This window comes from Colletotrichum higginsianum, chromosome 6 (genome assembly GCF_001672515.1).
Source record: "Colletotrichum higginsianum IMI 349063 chromosome 6, whole genome shotgun sequence".
Lineage (NCBI taxonomy): Eukaryota > Fungi > Ascomycota > Sordariomycetes > Glomerellales > Glomerellaceae > Colletotrichum > Colletotrichum higginsianum.
Window position 1 is genome coordinate 4,014,680 of NC_030959.1, and position 23,825 is coordinate 4,038,504.

At 51.3% G+C, this 23,825-nt stretch overlaps 8 protein-coding genes across 8 annotated transcripts; 3 read left to right on the plus strand and 5 right to left on the minus strand.

Annotated features, from left to right (window-relative positions):
• Nucleotides 1–1,091: 1,091 nt before the first annotated feature.
• On the plus strand, nucleotides 1,092–2,733 carry CH63R_09562 (uncharacterized protein; the record flags this gene model as incomplete). The annotated part of the gene is made up of 4 exons (XM_018304536.1): nucleotides 1,092–1,301; nucleotides 1,425–2,256; nucleotides 2,331–2,518; nucleotides 2,584–2,733. 4 exons carry the CDS (start codon nucleotides 1,092–1,094, stop codon nucleotides 2,731–2,733), a joined length of 1,380 nt encoding a protein of 459 aa, XP_018156559.1.
• Nucleotides 2,734–5,311: 2,578 nt separating this feature from the next.
• CH63R_09563 (uncharacterized protein) lies at nucleotides 5,312–6,077 on the plus strand (the record flags this gene model as incomplete). Its single annotated transcript, XM_018304537.1, has 2 exons — nucleotides 5,312–5,374; nucleotides 5,499–6,077. 2 exons carry the CDS (start codon nucleotides 5,312–5,314, stop codon nucleotides 6,075–6,077), a joined length of 642 nt encoding a protein of 213 aa, XP_018156560.1.
• Nucleotides 6,078–6,546: 469 nt separating this feature from the next.
• On the minus strand, nucleotides 6,547–7,361 carry CH63R_09564 (Fatty acid desaturase; the record flags this gene model as incomplete). The annotated part of the gene is made up of 3 exons (XM_018304538.1): nucleotides 6,547–6,795; nucleotides 6,935–7,018; nucleotides 7,089–7,361. 3 exons carry the CDS (start codon nucleotides 7,359–7,361, stop codon nucleotides 6,547–6,549), a joined length of 606 nt encoding a protein of 201 aa, XP_018156561.1.
• Nucleotides 7,362–8,418: 1,057 nt separating this feature from the next.
• CH63R_09565 (Fatty acid desaturase) lies at nucleotides 8,419–8,850 on the minus strand (the record flags this gene model as incomplete). The annotated part of the gene is made up of 1 exon (XM_018304539.1): nucleotides 8,419–8,850. One exon carries the CDS (start codon nucleotides 8,848–8,850, stop codon nucleotides 8,419–8,421), a length of 432 nt encoding a protein of 143 aa, XP_018156562.1.
• A 2,011-nt stretch (nucleotides 8,851–10,861) lies between these two features.
• Nucleotides 10,862–12,119, minus strand: CH63R_09566 (Fatty acid desaturase; the record flags this gene model as incomplete). The annotated part of the gene is made up of 2 exons (XM_018304540.1): nucleotides 10,862–11,774; nucleotides 11,857–12,119. The coding sequence occupies 2 exons, from the start codon at nucleotides 12,117–12,119 to the stop codon at nucleotides 10,862–10,864; spliced, it is 1,176 nt and encodes a 391-aa protein (XP_018156563.1).
• Nucleotides 12,120–14,025: 1,906 nt separating this feature from the next.
• Nucleotides 14,026–14,274, plus strand: CH63R_09567 (uncharacterized protein; the record flags this gene model as incomplete). The annotated part of the gene is made up of 2 exons (XM_018304541.1): nucleotides 14,026–14,085; nucleotides 14,134–14,274. 2 exons carry the CDS (start codon nucleotides 14,026–14,028, stop codon nucleotides 14,272–14,274), a joined length of 201 nt encoding a protein of 66 aa, XP_018156564.1.
• A 790-nt stretch (nucleotides 14,275–15,064) lies between these two features.
• Nucleotides 15,065–16,699, minus strand: CH63R_09568 (cytochrome P450; the record flags this gene model as incomplete). The annotated part of the gene is made up of 1 exon (XM_018304542.1): nucleotides 15,065–16,699. One exon carries the CDS (start codon nucleotides 16,697–16,699, stop codon nucleotides 15,065–15,067), a length of 1,635 nt encoding a protein of 544 aa, XP_018156565.1.
• A 26-nt stretch (nucleotides 16,700–16,725) lies between these two features.
• On the minus strand, nucleotides 16,726–17,891 carry CH63R_09569 (Cytochrome p450 52a11; the record flags this gene model as incomplete). Its single annotated transcript, XM_018304543.1, has 3 exons — nucleotides 16,726–17,483; nucleotides 17,557–17,813; nucleotides 17,878–17,891. 3 exons carry the CDS (start codon nucleotides 17,889–17,891, stop codon nucleotides 16,726–16,728), a joined length of 1,029 nt encoding a protein of 342 aa, XP_018156566.1.
• Nucleotides 17,892–23,825: the final 5,934 nt, after the last annotated feature.

Here is a 23,825-nt window from a genome sequence, read left to right on the forward strand (position 1 = left end):
GCTTGGACATATTCGAAATTCAATCTAACGGCAAGGTGACAGCGCTTCGGGAAATCAGGCCAAAACACATGGGTGAGTCCGACGGAAGGTACGGGTCGTGCCTTCTGCCGATCAAGTTGCCCGGAGTTTGACTTGTCGTGATGAGTATGCGTGTGCGAACTGACGACCCTACGGCCTGGACTGCCTTGAGTTTCTTCGCCTTGTTGCAGGTCTCACTTGCCGTTTGACTCAATTTACGAATCATGGGTTCAAGTCTGCAAGTGTTACTTCCGAGGTGCATCCCAGGAGAATCGGACATGTTACTTCAAACAAACATCAATCACGTTGGGATCCAACATCCTCAAGGGATCTTTCGGCGAAACCCGACAGGCAAGCAGCTTACAGTAGCCTGAGCAAAGATTCGCCTATATCTTACGTCCTTGATGCTTACTCGGACTACGCCAATCTCAAGCTGCATCAACACTGGGGGACAATCTTATTGTAAAAAGTCATTTTGTGGCATTCTATACTTTTTAGTATGAGTCTAGCTTATGTTTCTTTTTACTTAGAGGGCGGGGCAAGTGCCGTTCGCTACGGTTCTCTCTCAGCCCCAGCGAGCATCTCTTTACATTCTCTTTAAGTGGGAGTTCAATGAAACCCAAATACTTGAGTTTTCAGTGTTTAACCCATCGCGACCATGAGAGTCGATTGCACTGACGTTGTCAGCAATGACACGTATCGCAGCATTTGGAAATTACGCGAGGAACAAATAGGATGAGCACTACCACAAACACCCCGTGCGTCTGTTCTAACTCGCGTTCGAAACTCTTGAGAGTGGGAACATCTTTACAATGCCTGACGTGCTCTCAGTCTACCGACGAGCCGCGGCAAACTCGGCATGCCGTCAACGAGCGGGCAACGAAGTAGCAACAAGACATGAGAACGAAACGGAGCCCTGCAGCACGTCTGAATCCGCAGAAAAGGGACCTCAATTCTAGAGGAAATACACCTACTACTCTTGCGGTCAGCTGCTGCGAAAACTCCAGAGCTTTACCGCGAGCCTTGCTGACAGTGACAGGGATGCAAGCTGGTTCTGAGCGCTTATGCATATCATGCCCGCGGGACCCGATCAGGTTTCCAAGACGAGCATGCAGTACTCTAGTGCAATGTTGGGAATGAATGAAATGAATCCTGTTTGTTCCTTTTTCCCTGGCTTCACGGAGTCTAAACAACCGGCGACTTCCCTTTCTACCTATGGGGACAGGGGTATCTCCAAGACTGTGGAAATTACGACCATAGCCAAGCCTCCCGACTATATTGCTGTCAGTTACACATGGGGCCGTTAGACAAAGGGTAAAGACTCGGTGGTGATTTCCCGTGTACCCTGGGAGGTTCCTCCCAAAAGAATCCGGGACCTCTAAAAGCTGCTGGAGCAACTGAGAAAGGTGTCCGGTGACCAGCGCTACGTATGGTTTCACCTCGTCTGCATCCCACGGGGAGGAGCGCCTCGAGCCGAACCCAGGCTGCGGGTCATTGAATTCCAGGAGATTGTCAAGCAAGCCAGTGTCTTCGGACAGGCGTCCACTGCCATTGCCTGGATGAATGCCATGATGCTGTTGGGGCCGGAGGGCATGCGATTGATACCTGCCGTGCCGGCCACGGGAGCTAGCAGCTACTACAGGCCTACCCGTCAATTTCATGCCGCAAGAGGATGGTCTGGAACCGTTTCCGGCTTGGGCACCAAAATGTGCGGCCCCCTTGGAAAGCCTCGTCCAGTAACGAACCTCCTACATCTCGTCGAGGGCGATGCAATGGACGTTGTCGGGTCGGAGCGAGATCCCCACATTCATGTCAACAGATGGTTCACGTTGCTTTGGGCGCTCCAAGAGGCGCGTGTGAGGCCTGACATGTGGATTTGCGATCAGTCGTGGGAGCCTTTTCGTCTGCGCCATTACGTCAAGAGTTTGTACTGGGACGATCGGCAGAACACAAGTCTTGGATCAATTTTCTGCTTTGATGTAGGATACAAATGTTTCCACCTCGAGTCCCCATCGCCTGCCCGCCTTATTCCAGCCGAGATTGTAGATCATGCGCCACCATCAGAGATTAATCTGGGCGATGGGAGTGCTAGCAGAAGCAACAGCACAGTGGTCGGCATAGCCCAGCACCGATCGAATATGAACAGTTCGGAGCCTTTTGTCAAAGAACGAAAACCTAGTGAGTTCCCGAACGAGAGGTCAACATACAACTTCTTCAACAAGGCAACCATTCAAGCAGGTTGTCCCCTACAAAAATACGTCTTGAGGTGGTCGACGCCATTGATCAACTGAGGGGCGGGTGATGCCGCACAGAGGGACGCACGTACCAAAAGAAGCCCAACCATTCCCTGGTCAGCAACCTCTCTAAGGCACCACTCAATGTCAAGATGCTCGACGAGACGGGAATGACGTGGTTCGCGATAGTGAGGCCACGAATGGACATGGTAGCCATCGAGGAGCGGCGCGCCGGCAAGCGTCCCAAAGCCAGAGCCTATGCCATGGTGTCTGCCGTCGGGTTGCAGACTGGTACAATTCCCAGGGCTCAAACGATAAACCAGACTCGTAGCTCATTTTGAGCCAATGTTCCGTCGCTTTCTTCCGGGAGCTCCGTGCCAAGATTGGCAACGCCGACTTTTTCGGGTCAAGAACCCTGAACAGGGATGTACCTACATTGGAGACTGACCTCTGCCGCTTTGAGATGTCTGCGTCTTTTTAGGTTCTGCCAGTTCAGCAGTTTTAAACCTTCCAGCGGCTCGCCAGCCTCAAGCGTCTTTCTGACTCCACAAGAATGGCTTGAAAGTTCTTTTCATATGGAGGGGCAGGCCACCATGAGAGGAGCTGCCGTGGCCCGTGGAGCTAGATGACTTTCTGGTGGGAGCCCATAGCTGCGATGCTGGGGTTTGGCGGAAGATATTGGGATGAACTTGAAGGTATTCCCTAGTGTTGGTATCACAGGGTCACTCAATTGAAACGAACGGCTCAAAAAAGTGAGTTTGTTCGTGAGGTTGTTTGTATTGCAGGTGTGGTGCAGAAGGGAGGTTATAAGTCAAGGGCAGCAATCGATGAAGGCCGTGATATGGCCAGCAAGACGGACCCACTCTGACGGAGATGGATCCGTGTGATCTGATTGGCCCAGACAGAGGCCATCGTGTCCACTTTCCCATCGATAATCCGGTCGACATTCCAACACTTGGGGATGAAATACTGTTGTCTTCCTGTGAGTCTCTTGTACGATGGTCACAGGGATGGGAGTGGTTATGGGATCGTTAACCTACATGGTTCCATAAATGTGCCTCGTGCGGCAGTGATCAGAAAAGATTATGGTCGTCGTACATTGTCTTATTGAGAGAGCTGAGTCAAATCATCTCGACAAGGTTGGGACGTTTGTGGTGCGTGGTCATGGATTTTTTGTCTGGCCACCGGCGACAGGCAGAGATTGGATTGTCCTCTGAGTCTATGTGACGGCCGGTCGCTGCTGTAACTGGTGTCACGTGACATAGAATGCCTCCATCCATGCCTACAGGCAGCGCCTCCCGAGACTGACAGACGGTCTTCCTAAGGTAGGCCACGGAAGACGCGTTCTACACGCAGTGCACTCACTTACTATCCTATGTTCAAAGATGACTACCTCATTACGGAGAGTCTGGGTTAGGTGGGCGGATGGAGATCACTATTTCCCAATTAGCTACACGTCTCGATTTCACCATACCTCCTTGGAAGTCTTCAGCCACGCGACCAGTCTCGCGCAACTGGCATGTATTTAGGGACAAAGGACAGGGGCGGCAGAGGCAGAGGCCGGGGTAGCTTGGGGGTCCACAGCAATGTGCCTGAAGAAGAATTTACCCTGTACACTTGGAACAAACATGGCGTATGCATCTTAGTCAGCATCGGCACACACACACACACGCACACCGAGAAGTCGCAGTGAAAATGCCACTCCGTGGAAGAATCATGACAGAACCACAGTCTTGCATCGTGCAGTGCAGTGGTCTGTGTCATCTCAGGCTGTCAGCATGTTACGAGCGCCAATGCAAGGGCCATAAACGGGGCATCGACATGGAAATGGAGGGCCTCCCATGTGGAAAGTGGACAGCGACCTGCCACTGCATGAAGTAGAACGACTCACCTAACTTAATAGCGGCAGACTGCAAAGAGGCTTGGCCGAATAAAGGGCACTAGCAACATTCGAGCACCTTTTCTGGCCACAGCGACACCTGTCAAGTCTTTCCTGGAGCGAGAGAGAAGTAGAAAATAAGCCAATGTCAACGCCAGAAACGATCAAAGACGACTCCAGCGCCAGGGCACACTTCTCGACCTTCCCATTGCGCTTCTCGAGGACCACGGCTGATGACCTCCTTTCATTTTGTTTGCTGTGCATACGGGAAGACATCAGGACAACGGGGAGCCAAGTCACGCTAGCCCTAGTCACAGCTGAGTTTTCCGCTATCATTATAGCTCTTATTCTCGCCGCTACCTGGAAGACAGGCTAGCCATGTGCCTTGAGTGCGGCTGCGCAATTGTGTAAAGCTGGGCCCACCCACATTCCAATTGTCATATGTGTGACCTGTAGAACTCTAGGCATAGGCAGCGACAACGTTGTTCTTGTAAGCAAATGCGCATCCTCACAACTTACAACTTGTTGCAACTCTGCCAAACTAATTACCCGCAGCACAGGAGTTGTCCAGGTCGCCAAGAAACAGGCCGGCAATGCTGCTGGAAGGGGCGGGCGGCTTAAGCACTAGCCAGTGTCAGTAAGGAAAACTTAGTTTGAATTATGGCGGCGAAGATGCTTGCTGGTTTGAACGAGGTGTTATTTACTCCACCTCTGCAGCCGGTTGATTTGTGCTTTAACAACTCAGATCACACCTCCATTCAACTGAAATTAAAACTCTCATGACTTGCAGGGCTCACCTTGTCCCCCACAGCATATACTATAGGCTGTTGTGGATATGTTTGTTTTAAGGTTGTAACCCTTACCCCTACCATCAATTAATTTGCATTAAATGTAGCGCCGGTTATTTCCGCCTTTGTAGAATAATTCAACAGGATTGGATTCTCCCTGCGCAGAGGGAAAAGGTTAATAGAAACAAAGAAAAAACTTGAAAATCAGCCAAGCCGGCTGATCCGAGCTCTAAATGTGAGTTGAGATGCATTTCTGCATTGCAGTACTTATAAAGCAACAAATGTTTTCTCATTCTTCACAAAACAAATCATTTGTCGGCATTCCTAAGTTTCTTACAGTAACCTGTTTAACAATTCATTCGCTCAACCCCTAGTACCTGCGTTGCTGCACTATGAGGCTTCTTCTCATCTTTGCCCTCTGGGCAACCTTTCTGCAGCAGCTAATTACATGCGACGTATGTTTCCTTCCTAAAATCTATACATTGTTAAGCAAACAGTAGCTAAATTTCATACAGGATAATTCAGTAAGAACTTATAAATACAGGACTACCTGTAACTTGCCACTTACCTAGCTCTTAGGACTTCAAAGGATTCACTATTCAAGCAGAATACTATAGATCGATATCAAAGGATGCTTGGAATATCTATTACAAAGACTACAAAGGTGGCAAAGATCCAGTAGTAGTGGCCGACGTCAGCAAATGGCCCAGCACTCTCACCGTTTTACATGAAATGGAGCAAAGCCACTGGGACCGTAACAAGGACAAAGCACTCACACTCGACGAAATGCTTGCATGGTTATGGGATTTGAAGGGATCCAAGAAGACGCCGCCTTCAAAGCTCTATTATAAGGATGCCAATCGAAAAGGCACCATTCAAGCAGCTACTAAAGCACGGGAGCTGCGAAAGAAGAAGAATTCATCCTTTGAGATTAGGCTGAAACAGCCGGAACACAAAGAGGCATGGGACGTTATGATGAAAAGCAGATATGGGGAGGTTGCCCATGATTTTGCTGAACATTATGGCATACACGTTTCGTCAATCTCATTCGAAAGGAAAGAGACTCCAGGTTTTGAAGATATTACCTTTTACTTTAAGGAGGGGTGTAAATCCTGCGGGGGTGAACATACCCCCCAAAAGAAAAAGGCGCCTAAGTAGTAACACAGGCCTAGCTGTACGCATTTAGTAATTAACAGACTGATTTGCATTAGATGCTTTCTCAGGCAGTAAGAAAAGTTTTAGCAACACAATCTTGCAGCCCAGCTTGAGGTTGAGGGACACATACGCCAGCTTATTGTTGACCTGCGGCTTGGAAGCTTGGTTGTCAACCAGCACGACATCGGCCCTCTTGAGCACGTTGAGGATCGAGGTCTCCGTCCGGAAATCGCCTCCAACAGGGCCGGCCCGTCACTTGTGCCGCTGTTTGACGTATCTGCGACTGAAAAACAGCTATGCTGGGTAACTGTGGTTCTAATGGCATCTTGCATTGCTGACTTTACCTTCTTGCAGTTTGCGCACACCGCCAAGCTTATCTGCGGATAATCCAAGTCGGCAAAGTGCAAAGGACAAGTCTGTAGCCGTCCAGATACCAAAAACAGGCCATAAACGTTGTTTCAGTCGGTCTGATTCACCAGGCTTTGCTGTTGCCTAAGGACGTTGATCTACTGGAGATGACGTGAAGCCAGGAGAGGAGATATAGGTTGAAGCGGGCAATAGCCATCAGAGGGTAGTAGGTCCAACGCTGGCACTGGACCAGGAACTCGGCAGCAGCATCCCAAACAATAACAAAGTTTTCATAGTAGGTAGAAAGGAGGGACTTGCAGAAAGAAGGGCATGTCGAGAAGAAGGGAAGGTTCTGGATGTCTGGGTCGTATTCCTGTGTTGGTGTAAGTCAAGGCCATGGCTAGCAGCACTGAGCGGGCAAGACAACTTGCCGGCATGTTGGGTACGAGGTGGTGGACGTTGTGGCTGCTCTTCAATCAGCCCATGGAGAGACCACAGCAGAAGTCGGCGACCGCGAGGCCGATAATTGTGTCGAACGTGAAGTTGTGAGTGATGGCTCCGTGCCCTGCGTCGCGGGCCGTGAACATGTTCTGATGCTGCGGGTCTCTTAGCATCAATGAATGGACGAGACGTCTCGGGCGGTTGACGGAGGTGCTCACAACTAACCCAAAAGAGGCCCAAAAAACAAGCCGAGGTCATGTACCATTCGAAATTCAGGGCGACGAGAAAGCTCGCGAAAAGCATCGAGTACCTGCATGTCTCCTTGCCATACTCCGAATAGGGACAATCGAAGAGGCCGGCATCCTTGACGCGCTCGTGCAGCAAGCGGTACTTGGCCTGAATGTCTTGCTGAACGGCAGGATCAAGAGACGAGTAGGCGTCCAGATCCCTCTGTAGGTTCTGCTGGATGCACCAGTCAGTGTACTCGGCGGCAGTCATGCGGCTTCGGTGCGACAGTGCAGGTCCCGCGGGCAAGACTTTGTCGGCTGGACCGGCATGGGCGTTGGTGGCCGTGCGTCGTCGGATGCCTGTCCCAAACTCGGGCTGAGTTATTGTTGTTCAAAGGCACGGGTGGGGTTACCTTGTATCAAAGCACTGTAAATGTTGGGCTGGGTCGTGATGGCTACAAGAAACGGACCGTCTATCCCATCAGCCGCGGAGAAGCATCAATCCTGTTACATGCAATGTTAAGCTCTTAACCCCTACCCACCCAAGCCTGTTCCAAGCCTGTTGCTTTCTTAAAATTCCGTTGGCTTTAAGAAGACAAGGAATACAGATATCCATTGCAATTGGTCTTTCCCGCCCTTGTGGGCACTTTAGTGCATCGGAAAGTGGACTTCGGTGTGTCAGTTCCCTCGTCGTATGTGTCTGTGGCCCGGCGCTCATTCCGTTCGTTGCCTGTTGGTTGACTTCGCGAGGGATCCACTCAACCCGACTTCCCCCCCTGGATGATACCGATCTATGTTAGTTAGGTGGGTACATCGTACAAGGAGTCCCTCCTCGGGTCGGGTTTGCCATGCCATGCCATTGGCGCTTTCTTGACAACCTGTGCGCAGGTACATGCGTACGTAACGCGACTGTCATTCTCCCTGGTCACGTCCCTTTCAATTCCATATTCATCAGTTCTTTGGACGTAACCCTGTGTCCGCTACCACAATCTCCTCAGGCCGAAATTCATATCGCGGTCAGGAGGCACAACCGCCGTCCCGGCGAACCGCGGGTGGTTCTCGGCAGGCCGGTCCGACGGCAGCACACCGTCCAACGTGGTCCATTCCACGAAATCGATGTCGAACCTGGCCGCCAACATGGATATCGACTTCATGATCTTCTGCTTGGCAAAGCGCCTCCTGGGATAGATAGAGACACCGCCACCGGGGTAGTTGATACGTCGGGCAGGTTAGCGAGACAAGCAAGACGACAGGATCCATCATACCATCCGCCCAAGATTCGAACTGATGACGATACATGTGTTGTGTCACGTACTGAATCATCCTCATCAGTGGTTATGTACCGAAGGATTATAACCGCAGCTCGCGACTTCCCTCTGACACTTTGCAAATATGGCAGCCTGCCTTGATACTTCTCCGAGAGCACCGACGACCTTTTCGTTCCCTTCCACGAAGCCGTACAGGGCATAGGGGATGCCCACGTCATTGCAGAACTCTTGTACCAACTTTTGCGCACGGCGGAGGTTGTGTCGAGGGACACGGGGGAAGAGATGATGGATCACTTGGAACTGCAAGCCGCCGTGGAAAAAGTCGAGCCATCTGGGACAGTCGATGTCCATCGTGGTCCGGAGCATTTTCTGGGGAAAGCATTCCTGCGGGCCGAGGTCGACGGTACTCATGGCAAAGTGCGAAAGGGTGATCTGAACGTGGAGGGGGAGAACGGTGACATGGCTGACGATGACAAACACCAACCGACCCATGTTGCTAGGAATCGACTTGTATACGATGCCGTAACCGTACCAGCACCAGAAGAAGACTTGACCGGCGAGTTCAAGGTGCCTGTGCCACCATGCCGGGCCCTTTCGAGGGGCCTGACCCATCAGCAGGTATTCCCATGAAAGACGGTAAGTCAGACTACCCACTTTTCGGCACCCCCCCCATTTCGGCACCCCAAAAATGAAGCTATTCCCATCATACTCGTCGACTTCAATTAATCATTGACTTCTTCTAGATGCAACAACAATACAGCTTTCAGCTTCACTAGGGTATTCAGAGTCGCTGGATTCGGCTGCATCATCCTCTTTTTCCCCAGCCTTAAGTTGCGCCTGCTGGATGTCTTTGATGTTGGCGAACTTAGTGTTAGGATCCAGCTGGACTGCCCTTCTTTTCCTTACTGCAGTATTGGTGACTTGGGCCTGCAGAAGCTCCAGTTTCTGCTGGGTATTTGCCAGCTCATATGCCTGCTCGCTGAAGCCTTTTTTTACCTTCCTGAATAGAAGGCGTTGAGTAAAGGCATCATTCTCCAGCTCTGTGAATAGCTTCAACTGCCCAGCTAGATCCTTCATCTTCCTTGGCGTCGACCATGCCACTGCAGATGACGCAGATACCCATCCTTCAGCTTCCTTGCCTCCAGACTGCCCTTTGCTGACCTGATCAGATGATCCTGATGCTGCTGGTGTTGATGGGAGCAGTAGGGAGCTCATCAGAGGCTTCGCCATAGAGACAGGCCACAACCCTGTCCATTTCCAACCACTTCTAATGTTCTGCATCGTCATACCTGCAGTACGAGCCTTCTGATAACAGCCTATAAAGTTCCTCTTGCCTACAACAGTTGAATCATTCCACTGACCAAGGTATCCAAGCTCCTTCCTATAGGCTGCCTTGACAGGGCTGAAGACTGACTGATCAAGTGGCTGGAGGACATGGGAGGTATGTGGCGGTAAGAACAATAGATGGATGTTGTTTATATAGCATAACCACATAAAGTCAGTCGTTGTATGACTCCCATGTCCATCCATGATCAGCAGCCTGACCTCCTTGCCCTGAGGAAGAGTCTGAGGGATGAAGACCTTCTGCAGCCATTCAACTGCAGTGGCATCTGAAGTCCATCCATTCTCCGTTGCAGTGAATTGCCATCCTTCATAAGGGCCAAGGTCTAGAGGAAACCACTGCTGCTGGACTGCCTTGCCCTTATAGATAACGAGGGGATTCAGAACATGGCCCAGGGCAGAGATGCATTCGATGATGGATACCCATGCCCTTGATCCAGGCTGTTTCTTACGTACAGACTTCGTCTCAGACATGCCCAGCACCAGCCCATTAGATCCCTGGCCCTCAAGGATACCAGTCTCATCCATGTTGTATCTATTAGCTGGTTTGATGCTGGTGATCTCTGGTATGGCGAGTAGTTTGAACCAGTCCCTGATGACCTCAGTAGATGCCCCATTAACACGCCTAGAATCGATAGGGCGACTTCTCTGGACCTTGACTGATGGATTCCTCTTCAAGAAGGCTTGGATCCAGCCTTTTCCTATAGGCTCTGTATCCCCCATGGCATGGAGGATCCTTTCTGCGAATAGCCTCACTTGCAGATGGGTTGGGGCAACACCAAGGGCATGCTGAATGCGAACCCATTCAGCCAGTTTAGCCTCCTGACTAACAGAAAGTCTCTGCAGGTCAGAAAAGGCAATTGACCTTGGTTGAGTGCCCTTAATCCGATACTGAAGTGTTGATCTTGGGATGCCATACACCTGACCAGCCCTCTTAATGGGCATGCCGTTGGTTATTGCGTCAAGGGCCTGATTGACTTCATCTTCGGTATACTGGCCCATAAGGTCGAAAAGAAGCTCTGAGGAAAAAATGAGGTTATTCGCATAAGTATAGAAAATGTTGTTGATGTTGAAAGTTGAGGGGTATGTTCTGGTGATGAGGCATTTGAGGCATTTTTGGGGTGCCGAAATGGGGGGGGTGCCGAAAAGTGGGTAGTCTGACTTACAGGTTGAAGCGCCCAAGGGCCAGCAGAGGGTAGTATGAGTATTTCTGGAACTTGACGCAGAATTGCGCCACAGCATCATAGTGCATCATACGGTTGTAGTATGTAGAGCGCAGGCCAGCCAAGAACCGATGCGAAACGGCCAGGAAGGGTAGGTACTCGACATCCGGGTCGTGCTCGGGTGAGTTGGTGACGATATGATGGATGTTGTGACTCTTTTTCCACCAGCCGAGCGACAAACCGCCCATGAAGTCGGCGATGAAGATACCGAGGACGCTGTCGGTGTGGAAGCGGTGCGTAATTCCTATGTGGCCTGCGTCGTGGGCGGCGAACGACATCTGATGCCAGAAAGCCCCCATGCAGACTGCGCTGGCCACGTAACAGCCCCAATGCAGGAAAAGCAGCATGGCGGCGAAGAGCATACAGTAGCGGGAGGCTTCGACGGAATACGCCCAGTAGTTGCAGTCATACAGACCCTGGGCTCTCATACGGTAGTCGAGGCGGCGGTAAGCGGCCACGATGGAGTCCTGGGTGGCGTGATCCAAGGCAGGGTACGTCTCGAGGTCGAGTAATACCTTTTGCTTGGTGACGAAATCGGGGTGTGCCATGGCATCGTCCGCACGAGTGGAAGGGATGGACGATGTAGAGGATGAACTGGAAGCATTGGCAGTGGGTCGGCTATTTCGGCGCGCGGGGCCGTGGCCATCAGAACTGTCACTATCAGGGACACTCGAGCGGTGCGAAGAGGCGACAGAAGAGGCGGTGTCGGAATCGTGATAGGAGAATTGGCCGTCGTCAGAGGGAGCGCGAAACGTGCCACCTTGAATGGGCGGGATGAAGTTCTCCCATCTGCCTCGAATGATCCCGATGCGGTAGCGGCTCATACGTTGTTTTGCCTCGATCGAGTGAAGACTGGCATGCGAGACAAGTCAGCAAGAGCTCCGTGTTACCCAACAAGTGCGTGCTCAATGGTGTCCGGGCACGAATCCGGTACGGGAGAGGGGACAATCGGGAGACCAACGCCGTGACCTCGTCCGTGGCATCTCGGCCGACCAAGTGCAGGATCGACTTTTCGCCGCCCGGGTGATAGGGAATCCACGCGTCTGCTTTGATGACGAAGTCGTCGAGGATGAACAGCTTGCGGCCCTGGGCAATCAGCGCCTCAATGTCCCTCCTGGATAAGACGGGGAGTGTATTCTCGTTCATTTTGCCCATGGCCGGCAGATGGTCTTCAGAATGAGACGAAACGAGCGCCATGGCCAACCTCAGTGTTGCGGGAAAGGTGTGTTGAATGTGCGCACCGCAGATGGAGCGGTGAGGCTGACGGGGTTGAGCCGAGTGTTCTGGATCGAAAAGGAATATTGATCTGGTAGGTCTTGGCTGGGAATTTGCTTATGTAATGATATCAGGCATTTAAGACATTAATAGCCCACGTTCATTGATTAACTAGATGGACCCTTACTTACACCTGTCAAGGGGCGGATGACAAGCTTCTGTAAGGAGGCCGGACGAGGCCCCTAAATCCCCAGATGATCCACCCGGGATAGAGACTCAAGCGGGTGACAAAAAAAGCCGGACTCATATAAATAGGATGTAATAGAAAATACCTTTGTTAAGTGCAGATAGTTGGGGAGGGGAAAGTACTACTTATTATCGTTAGCCCTAAAACACCTAACTTGATTATATTTCTTTTTTAAAGAGTCCGGCTTTTTTTGTCACCAGCCTGGTAGGTTACCCTTGTTGTCCTAGACGAGGGGCAGGCCTTTTAACGACGATGCCGTCTCTGCAGGGACTAGCAGCTGTAACATCTCCACGAGGAGATTGCGGCAGGCGCTGTCAAACATCTCTGCCCAGCTGGTGCAGCGCATCCAGTTTGTCTAGAGGGCTAAGTTAACCTAGCTTAAACCTAACTCAGCGACTCTACCACTCTGTGCAGACCCAGCATGTAACAAGGTTAGTACAGCTGAGGTAGCCTGAAATTAGGTGCTTTAACTTGCAGCCTTCGCCCTTCTCTTCGCTGCATTATCCGTCCTTTTATTTCAATAGTCAGGGCTCTTAAGGCTGAGCATATAAAGGCAATCTTGCAGTCCCTAAAAGTTAAGTACTACCTGTTTATCAGAGTTACACGTGTAATGACAACAATCTCCTAGAGTTTGTATTGTAGGCCTCTGCGCCCTCCAATGCACAAGTAGACTTAAAGTTTTAATAAGTTTATGTTTCTAAAAAAAAACCTTGTTTCCTTTTTCTTGCAGGCAGCTAGCTGCCTTAATGCACTGTTAGAAACAGTTAAGTGCAGTATTTTTTTATCCTCTTATTCTTCTATCTATTTAAGACTGAATGGTCCTTCATTTCTAGAAAATGTTGCGTCTAGCATTATTGCACGCAAGCCTAACAATAAACAACATTTACACATCCTCACCCTTCTAACTACTTAATATGAAGGCCCCTTTTTACGCTCTCTTAGCTGTTGCTGCTGTTATGCCAGTACAAGCGCTACTTTGCGAGTAAGATTATTATAAGCAATTTAGAGGGAGATGACTAACTCTTCTAGTTGTGGACAGATGGAGGACCGTGTTACGACCCGAATTCGGTTGGTGACTGATGCAGCCTGGAACGGCCCCTGGCGCGAACAGCAGGGCAGAGAGACACTCATGTATGCAGGCGCACGGCGCAGGCCGAACAACGGAACGGAAGAACTAGGGAAGGTCACGTGATGGATCAGCTTGGATCGCTAGTGATCCAACATGATCCTGCACTCAGGATCAGTGAACCACTGAACTGATCCAACACCAAGGATCACCAACAACGGGAAGTGATCCAGCAACAGGACACTAGGATATAAGGACATTCATTCCACACAACGTAGTTACCTTCCATAGCTCTTCAGCAATCAACTTTGTGATTCACTCTACCATAAGTGACTCTTAGATTATCCCTCTGTTGTGACTACGACAAGTTACCTACGCCTTGAGTATACGACTGATCACCGCATCCTCCCCAACAAGACCTCCAACAAGCCAGCAAGACCCCAGCACTGTTCATTGAGTACTGACCTCAGCTACCTGTTAGCAGAAACACTACTGTCGGATATCTGACCGTAACAGACCGTTGGACCTATTCTAGTGGATTTACTAGGAATACCTGTAGAGCGCTTGGCGGTAGGATGAAGCAAGGCCAGTACCCTAGCTGTGTCTATTCTGGGACTGAAGAGCAATGGAAAGAGGTAGATGCACTCACCTAATTAGCGAGAGAGGTAACTGACTTTTGGCAGGAATGCAGAAAACAGGACATTGTTGGTGATTCTGCATCAGGGCAATGCGAGAAGGAGAAGGGTAGCAGCTCCAAGAAGAAGAAGAAGAAGAAGGGCAAAAAGGGTGGCAGCAGCTCTGACAGCAGCTCTGACAGCGACTAGCATCTACGTCGTATAGTACTACTTCAAACAGAAGACAGTAACTGCTGGTTGAATTCGTGAAACAAAAGGTGATTTTCCCCGATGACTCACTCAGCCAGAGTTAGGGCCCATATAGGTCAAGTGTACTACCTAACTTCAAATGCCTCTTTTCCCTTTTCAAGCAACCCTATGAGCAGTACGTGCCCCGTCTTCACCGCCCGGATCATGACTACCCCAATGCTCCAGTACGCCTCGGCCAAATTCCGTGGCTTGAAGCCGCGGTCGCCACACAGTGGATTCTCACGACGGATCTGTGCGACTGCCTTCTCCGCCTCCGCCTCCGTCACCATCTCCTCAGCCACATTAGCCACACCAGCCAGTTGCACCACGTGGTCGCCCAGGCAGTTTTCGAGCTCCGGCACGGCCCGAAGCTCCTGGCTGTAGGGATCAATCGCCGCCAGAAAGAACGTATCTCTGGCGCCGTCCCAACCAAGTGAACGCAACGGAGCACCGTGACCGGTACGTCAATATCCGCGCGCTCGAGGAGGTCCCTCGCTGACCCATGGATTCTGTCACTCTGAATTGACTCCATGTAATGTCATGCTAACAAGACAACTAAGCCTGGGTGTTCGGAAATGAGATAGCAGATAACTCTCTTCAAGACATATGCAGAGATTTGAGAGTGTGTTTACTTCAAGACTTAGATGTTTGTTTAGTATACAGTCCGGGCCAAGGACAACAGATTGATCTACAGGCTAGTCTCAATAGATACCAATGGGTCCCAAATCTTGCAACATGTGATCCAACATCTTCACTCGCGCTTCCTTCGACGAACTCGGAAGCGAGGTTTCAACCCCGCAACCTGCGATGCCACTCGCCATAAATTCTGTGGCTGTGGGGCCAACGCCTGGGTGTCATAGTTGAAGATCAAGTATGCCAACAGAATTTTGAGCTCCGTCGAAGCAAAGAAACGGCCCGGGCACGCATATCGACCGTGGCCGAATGTCGTATACTCCGGACTGGTTGTAACCCATCTATGCCTAGTTCTTCCTGAAGACTTCTCCGACTGACCATCACCTTCCTCGTTAACCGGTATGGTCTGCGTTATCCTTATCTCACTGAATCGAAATGGACGATAGTCGTTCGGATTGGGATAGATGTCCCCGTCGTGGTGCACGCCGTAGCCAGGAACGCCCAGAATAGTGCCATAAGGAAGATGAAAACCTGTGGAAGTGGTGATGCCGTCTGGTTGGACAACTTTATGGACGACGGTGATGAAGTTGCCGTTGTTCAGTCGTTGAGACTCACGCATAGCCGAATCCAATTTAATCATATCGGCAACGGCACTTTTACTCCAACAATTGCCGTGGTGTGCGAGGACTTCGGTGACCTCCTGCCGAAGCTCGTCAATGTGCTCCGGGTTCTTGGTGATATCACCAAGAGCGTTCATAATAACGAGTGAGCTGGTGTGGATGCTGGAGAAATTGACTATCATCAGGCGACGAGCGAGTGCGTAGGGTTGGGAATGCTGCGGATCATCCAGCATCTTGGCTTGTTGAATGGACCATTGAAGAAAGTCGTCGGGCTCTTCAAGATTTGGTTCGTGGTCCTTTTGGCGTAAGTCGTAAAGAGACAACCGACGGGCCAGCTCTGTCTTGAGAATCCCATAGAACTGTGCCAGGTGGATCCTATTCGAGATCGTCAGGATTGGGGCCATGACTGGTCGCAGTGGCCTCCAGGTTAGCCGGAGCAACATGGCAGACAGCGAGACATCCTGGGTGAACGCAAGGCTTAAATCCTGCAGTCTTTTGTTTCGGCATAGGGGAGCTCCGAAAAAGACGCGACCAACAACTTGGGCAATCATGTGCTGTACCGTCGTCATCGCGTCAATCTCCTTCCATTCGTCACTGTCCAGCCCCCATAGCTCGTCAACGCTGCACCGAGTTTCATCATGCATGACTGGGATCAAATTCCCCGTCACCCGCGTCAGTTTTGTCGACACCAGATGCACATGTAGACTGTCGTGTGCAAGCTTGGATCCGGGAATGGTGTGGTCTGTCTCTAAGAAGTCTGCAAAGAGTTCGTGGGCGTTGACGGTTGAATTAGGCTGGTCGGCAAGCCATTGTGTTTCTTGAATGGGTAAAAACAGGAGATCACCCAGGCCAAGTACAGATAAGATCGCATTAGTATGCTTGTGGGATTTGTACGTGGACGCAAGAGTGGACTTCAGCGCCAAAGTGTTGCGCCAGCGGGCGCGTGTTCTGGGGAAAAGCCATTGTCCTGGTTCAACTCCAAAGACTGGAATACTTTTGGGGAGCTGTGGGGATGAAGGTAATAAAGCTGCTTGGAGTGCGCCTGAGAAGAGAAGAATGACAACACCCGCAACAATGATACGAACTAGATACCGAGTCTCAGTAAGACTATCTGAAAACTCGTACGTAAGCATGGCTAAAAGGGTGATTGAAGTGAGTGTTAATTCAACTTTAGACAAGCGCGAGTGTTGAGGGGCACTGGAGGATCGAGGCGAAGTGTTTCGTTAATGATATTGGACAGGATTTTCATGTCCTTCAGAGTTTCGTATCCAGGTTTGCTGTTGAGACCGATTTGGGCGTCGATTGCCTGACGCAGATCCCTGACAACATCCGGGTGTCGCGCCAACTCGTAGAGCATCCATGTGAATGCCATGGCTGTGTTATCTCGGCCAGCAAACAATGCGGTAATTAGTTCGTTGCGGAGGAAGCGCCGGTTGGTGGAGATCTTGGCAAGCGCGCGAAGCAAGTTGAAGCTGGAATTTTCCTTGTGCGGCGTTTCTCCAGCTTCTTCTGCTTTGATTTGGTTAACGGTTTCCATGATGATCGGATCCATGAAGGATTCAATGTAGTCCAGATCTGCCTGATACTGGCTTCTCGGTACGAGAAACTTGAAAGGTTTCGATCTCTCCCTCTGTATTTTCCAATGTTGGAGCCGTTTGAAGCTCTCTGCAAACCTGTTCAAAGGCCTCTTTAGTGTGTCTAGGCCTACGCCGAGCGTAAAGTCGGCTGAGACATCCAAAGTAAACCTAAGAAATAAATCTTTTATCTCCACTGGTTGACCATCCGTATCCAGTAATGGTAGCAGATTTTGCACATGGCGTTCGAAACAATCCAGGTCACTGATGCGCTCTTGATGAAAGACTGGCCGGAGTCGTGCTCGAGCTTCATGCCAGGCCTGACCATCTGAATTAAAGATGCCTGATTACCACAGCTTTGTTATTGGATGTCACTACTCATGAGGAATTGGTAGGAAATAGAGTGTAGACTATACTGTGCCCGAGCATGTCAACCCAGTCATCTCTGAACTTCTTTCCCTTTCCGAAATCATTGAATTGTGTTCCGAGTATTGCCTTTACGTTCTCTTGATCTGCCGTGATGACAATTCGTTGGCCTGCAACTGTAGCCTCCGCCGTGTAAGGACTCTCATAACTCTTACATAAACGCATAAAGGTGTCGTTCCAAAATTTGAGAGTCTCATCGTTGGTCACGGCGTTGCGGAAATCAATAAGGAATGACAGGCCTACATCACTTTGTCAGTAGCTTGTAGAGGTGCATTAAGCTCGTATGTTCCTTCTTCTTGTTCAGCACATACCCAATGGGAGCCATCCCTTATATTGGGGTGCTCGACCTCCGTATTGTTTTATTTTGGCTTCATAACGAACACGAAGAACATATTACCGTGCACCCTGTGCCAGTAACAGCCCTGCCACAGAGACATAAAGCCATAACCAAGGTGAGTGGTAAAATAGGCGGATTGGATCAGATAACATTGTGGGAAACACGTCTTGAAGGTGCACTACTCTCAGACTCTTCTGGGGCGGTAGGGTTCTGTCACAACGGGGGATGGCCATATAGACAGATAACAATCACGACTCACATGGTCAGCTTCCCGCTTCCATATTGGGGGCAAACACAGAAAAACGGCCAACCGACCCGAGGATGCATGTTGTCTCACCATTTTCGGAAACGACCGACAGATCAAATCTCATCCAATCCGGAAGATGGAACCGTCTGAGTGCAAGTCAGATGCGGAAATGTGGGACTCAGTTGGTGTTAGTCGGTGCCGATCGATGATTGGATCACAATAAGATGAGGCACAGTGCACTTGTACTAAGATACGTTGCCAAGGCGGTCCCTCTCAAGGTCGCACAGGTGCACTTGTACATCGTATGTTTGTCCAGAGCCTGAGAGTCCACCGGCCGGTCGAATTCCGAGGCTGGTGGGTCATCCAGGCTTGTGAGCAATCTGGGGGTGGGCATCCTCGTCCTTGCTCCAACAGCGCACGTAATCCCTGCAATTTTTGGCATGCCAATCTTGTGGAGTCAAAGTATGCAGGGGTGGCGACTTGACACCGTCCAGCGAGCGGTGGTTTTGTGTCTGTCCAGTGAAGATTTCGGGTCTCTGCCAAAGTATCTCAATAGGGAAAGGAAAGCGCGCACCAAGGGTTGCAGTCCTGAGTGGAATTGTGGTCTTATTAAATGCCCTCATGGCAGACAAAACTGACAAAAGACACGTGCCAAAACATGATCTATGGTAAGGGAGAATAATCATGTCTCGACGAGGCCGTGCGGTGCAATGTTGTTTCCAGAAGATGACCTCCTATAGAGTCCCTAAATGCCCCGGTGCCATTTGGCCTCATTTGTTCTTATCTATCTTATATTCCTACTCTATTCTTATCTATTAATGTACCTGCATAGTGAGTTGCGGATTATAGTGAGTTGTACACTCTTCCTACTCTTCTAACCTTTTTATAAGTTAATTAAACTACAATGTATAAAATTAATTAAAACTACTTATTACCCTCTTCCTTATTACTATTCTAAACTACTTTATAAGTTTGTATATTATATATAGACTTTCTGCAATTACTATATTATTGCGCGCGTAATTTAGTACTTTCTATATAATTCTCCTTCTAAGAATTATTCTCTCCTCTAGTATTAATACTATTCTTTTCTACTTATAGTACCTCTACTTTAGTAGTATTAAGTAACTCTCTAAAATATAATTAGGTCTTTTTTGCCCTCTATGTTACGGTCGGCTTTCCGTGGTAGTGTCTATTAGCAGAAGCTGAGGCAACGATGCTATCGAACAGTGCTGTAAGTCGTGCTGAAAGGATCAGGTCTTCAGAGGATACGGTGATCAGTCGTATGCTCAACAAGGGGCTTGTAACGTTGGTCACTAGTGAAGGGTGCCGAGAGTATCCGAGGGGATAATCACAAAGTTGATTGCTGAAGAGCTATGGAAGTCTGTCCTTGAGTTCGTCCAAGTCCATCCTATATACAAGTCCCGTATGTCTGTTGATGAGGTTTGGCTTATACCTGATTACCAGTAATCTAGATGCTGTATGGAGTGATCACTTGAAGTGGGGCGCGTGAGCGCTCACGTCGTGATGATGATGATGATGTATTTAACGTCCAGAGTAAAAAGGGACGTGCCGGGCGATGCCGACATGGTCTATCCTAATCTAAACTATTTTACAGGCTGCCGTCTTCACCTAACGTTCCTGTTCAGTGACTTGGGCAGATTTCGGAAAAGAAATTGGTCGCCTCCATCCATTCGCACAGAAGAGAAGCTCCCTGCGTAGTACCTAGCAGAAAATCTATGCTTGCCTTCGCCATACGTCGGCGGAGATGCCGCGGGGTGGCCTTACGGCCACGCTTGCAGAAGTAGAAGTGTACTGGGGTTTTGCGTCTTCCGCAACTGCAGTGAAGCAGTGCGTCTTGGTGGGCGAATCTCTCGTGGTACGCTGCGAAGTCTCCATGATGCGATCTTGCCGCATATAGCCTTCCTAGCAAATGCCGAGGAAGGCGAAGTTCGGGGGGCTTGGGATGAGGACTTATCCCAAGGTCGGCATACTGCCGAGGGCAGATTGACGGCCATCTCCTGGCGAAAGCCTGGAGATCGGCTGCTCTGGACTCCCGCTTCAAGTGCGCCAATGTAGGCTGTGGCTGTGATTCTGGGATTTGTCTGCAGGCCTCCTTGGCAAGAGCGTCTGCTTCCTCGTTTCCTGCTATTCCCGTGTGTCCAGGGCACCACCAAATGTATACCCTGCCAGGCCTCGTCCAGCTCGTCCGTCCTCTCTGTGCCCAAGAGACGGAGAGCTCACTAAAGGCCCTAAACCTAGCCTGGCTGCTTCCTGGGCTCCGGGTGACGAGTCTGGCTGTGACTGCGAGGTTGTCGAGGCAGATGTGAACATTGTCTGCCATCCGCGCCGTGGGGGACCTCATGGCTTCCAGTAGGCCCCGAAAAGCGGCTTGCGCTTCTGCGTCAAAGACCTCCGTCTGGTGGCCGAGCGGCTCTGATCCTCGGAAGATCTGCCGTGTGGCCTGGTACCCGACCCAGCCTGCTCCAGCGGCTGTTCTGCTACCGTCCACCATTTGGGAACCGTCAGTATAGACAACAATGTCCCGCTTTGAGAGTGCTCCCAATCTGTCTGTAAAGGCGGTGGCCAGTTCATCCTTGGTCTTCCTTGGTTCATAGCCGACCATGCTCAGGGCTGTGTGCCAGTCGGCTGAGCGCTCCCAAGGCGGTAGCTCTAGCGGGTCGATGTATTCGGCATGTCTCTCGATAAGGCTTGCCATTCGCCGTAGTCTTGAGTCCGGTCCGGGCCTCTCTCCGAGCCTCGTTCGGAGGGGGTGTCGATCGTCAAGGCGATGGATCCTTACGGAGGCTTTATGGAGCTTCGCATCTAGCATCACCTCTGCTGGGGGCAGGGCAGCTTCACGCTGTAGGATCGATACAGGCGTCGTTCTATACACAGGAAGTGCGGCTCGAATAGCCTTGGCTTGCGTAATGTCGAGTTGGTTGAGTAGACCGTTGACCCCGTTCGAGGCGATGTGTCCGTTCTTGATCCGATTCCTGCCCGGCCACCATGCCTCTGACGCATAGTACTGAATGGGCAATACGCAGGAGGTAATAGCACGGCGCAGCAGGTGTGTCGGCGCGCCCCAGGCGGTGTTCCCTAGTCCCCGTAGTCCGTTGACCACTTGGCATGCTTTGGCGCAGTGGCCTTTCACATGGTTCTTGAAAGTGAGTCTCCGGTCGAAGTGGACCCCAAGCCACCGTAGGGAGGCCCCTTGATTGACAGCCTGAACTGTGTGCTGTCTCCCGTCCAGCAGTCTGACGGTGATTGGCGGGTTTCTATCTTTTGGTCTCTTGGTGAAGTGGATGAGCTCGGATTTATCGGTGTCGAAAGTGATTCCCTCTAACGCCCCCCATTCTTGGGCTTCTTCCCATTCTTTCGCTAGCAGGGCACAATTGTCCTCTAGTGAGGTTGAGCTTGCCATGATGGCAATGTCGTCGGCGTAGCCAAATCGAGATCGCTTCCTGCCTGGATGAACAGTGCCCAGCTTGAATAAGGGTTCGATGTGAAGCATGAAGAGGATGGGAGACACGGGCGAGCCCTGTGGTAGCCCACACTCAAGGTCGAAGACGTCCCCCATCTCTCCGTCTAGCCTTATTCTTGCTCTTCTCCCGAGGACGAAACTCGAGACCCACCGCACGAGGTTCTCCGGCCATCCTTGGCATCGGAGGCGTCGGATCAGCCTCCCTGGCAGCACAGCGTCGAAGGCCCCTTTGATGTCGAGCGTAAGCATAGAGGTGACACGACCTCTTTGCCAGGCACACTCGATATCGTGGATGGCAGCAGCGATGAGGTCGCTACACGAGCGGAGGGGGAGGGCCCCAAACTGTTGGTCGTGCAGTACCTGGAACTTGACTGTGATCCAGGCAAGCCTTCTTGCGACAAGTCTCTCCAAGCCTTTTCCAAGCACAGACAACAGCGCGATTGGCCTATACGAGCGCGGGAGCGCCCTGTCTCTCTTGCCCGGCTTAGGCAGGATGACTAGGATAGCTTCTTTGAAACAGGTGGGATGCCAGCCCTCGCATACGCATCCGCTGTAGAGCCGGAAGACGATGTCCTCGATAACGGGCCACGCTGTCTTGAGGACGGCCGTTGTGATTCCGTCGGACCCGGGGGTGGTGCTTCTCGCAGAGAAGATTGACGTTTGTACCTCGTCTTTTGTGACACGCGGGAAAGGAAGATTGGCCTCCAGGCGAGGTCCTGGGCTCTCTGCTGGTATGTCCGTGGAGATGGCAGCATTTCTGAGGAGGACGCGGGCGAACAGATCCCGCTTCTCCTTCGGTTGTGAGATGAGCGCGGTTGGATTGCTCCCATCCCGGAGTGGAGGGGTCTGGAAGGATCCCTTGGCCTTCTGCCACCCGACCATTTCGAACACGTCTTTGCCAGTGGAGGCTGCGGCGATCTTTCCTCTCCAGTACGTGTCTTTAGAGCGCCGAAGCTGATGGAGAAAGTCCTGTTTCAGAGCGTCCTCCTCGTTTCGCTCCCATTGACAATCTATTCCCAAGGCGCAGAGTCTTGCCACAGTTGCTCTCTTGGTCGTGTAGGCTCGGTGTTTCCGCCTGCAGTTCTCGTCCCAGTATGGTCTCCCAGGTCCTCTGCCAAGCGCACGCCTTGTAGAAGCCGTAAGCGCTTCTACAAGGCAATCTGTGAGTTGCTGTGCTAGCATGTCCAGAGCCTGTGGGTCTCTTGCGTTGCTTGCAGTATGGCGCACGGGATGTATACTTCGCTGAAGGATGTCGAGGAAGAGCTTCTCGTCCATTGTGTCAAGCCGGAACCTCCCCGGGGTTGGGTCGACCGGATCGGTTAGGGCCAAGGGGACCCGGGTCAGCAGGCTTTCGTGGTCTGACGTTGTGTGTAGGGACGTTTCTATGCTGGTGGATGCCCCGTGGAGGCTGCCGGACGCCCAGCATAGGTCTAACGTGTTGCCGTCCTTATGTGTGGCTTCACCTATCGGCGACAGGAGGACAAGGCCAACGGTTTCTGTCCATTCCACCAGGTCATCAGCGTCCGAGGAGCTGGTCGCCTCGGGTTGCCAGGTCCAATGACGGAGGTTGAAATCCCCCGCGACCAACACACGTTCCTGGTGTCCGGGTTGCCAGGCTGTTATGATATCCCTAATCGCTTGGCCTGGTCGCAGCGAGCCACAAGGGGCGTTGTACACGTTGATGACTGTGAGAACTTTCCGCTTTCCCGCCAGGAGTTGTAGGAAGAGCAGGTCTGTGGATGGGCTGGGCAGCGGGCGTGTTTGTACGCCCCGTAGTCCCGTTCCTCTGCGGAGGTAGGTGAGCACCCTTGGTCTGTCTTCAATCCAGTTGTCTACTGGGGTGAAGATCTCGAAGCCCGGGTGGCATCTTGTGAGCCTTCTCTCTTCCGAGCGGATAGCGGGCTCTTGAAGTAGCAGTATGTCGACATGGGCCGCGTAGGCTAGATTCAGTGCCGTTTCGTGTGCGAGCGGTCGTCTGGCCACGTTCGCCTGCATGATCTGCAGGACTCTAGAGGGCCGCATTCTCCTGATGTCCCTCATTAGCTTGGTTGCAGTCCATCTCTTCTCCTCTTTCTCGGGATTGTTGATGCGACTGCTGGGTCGCAAGCCTCCACGATCTCTCTCCCTCGGCTCGGATGGCCCGTAGCTGTGCCTTGTTCCTCCTCTGGACTACGCCCCTCACCACTTTTGG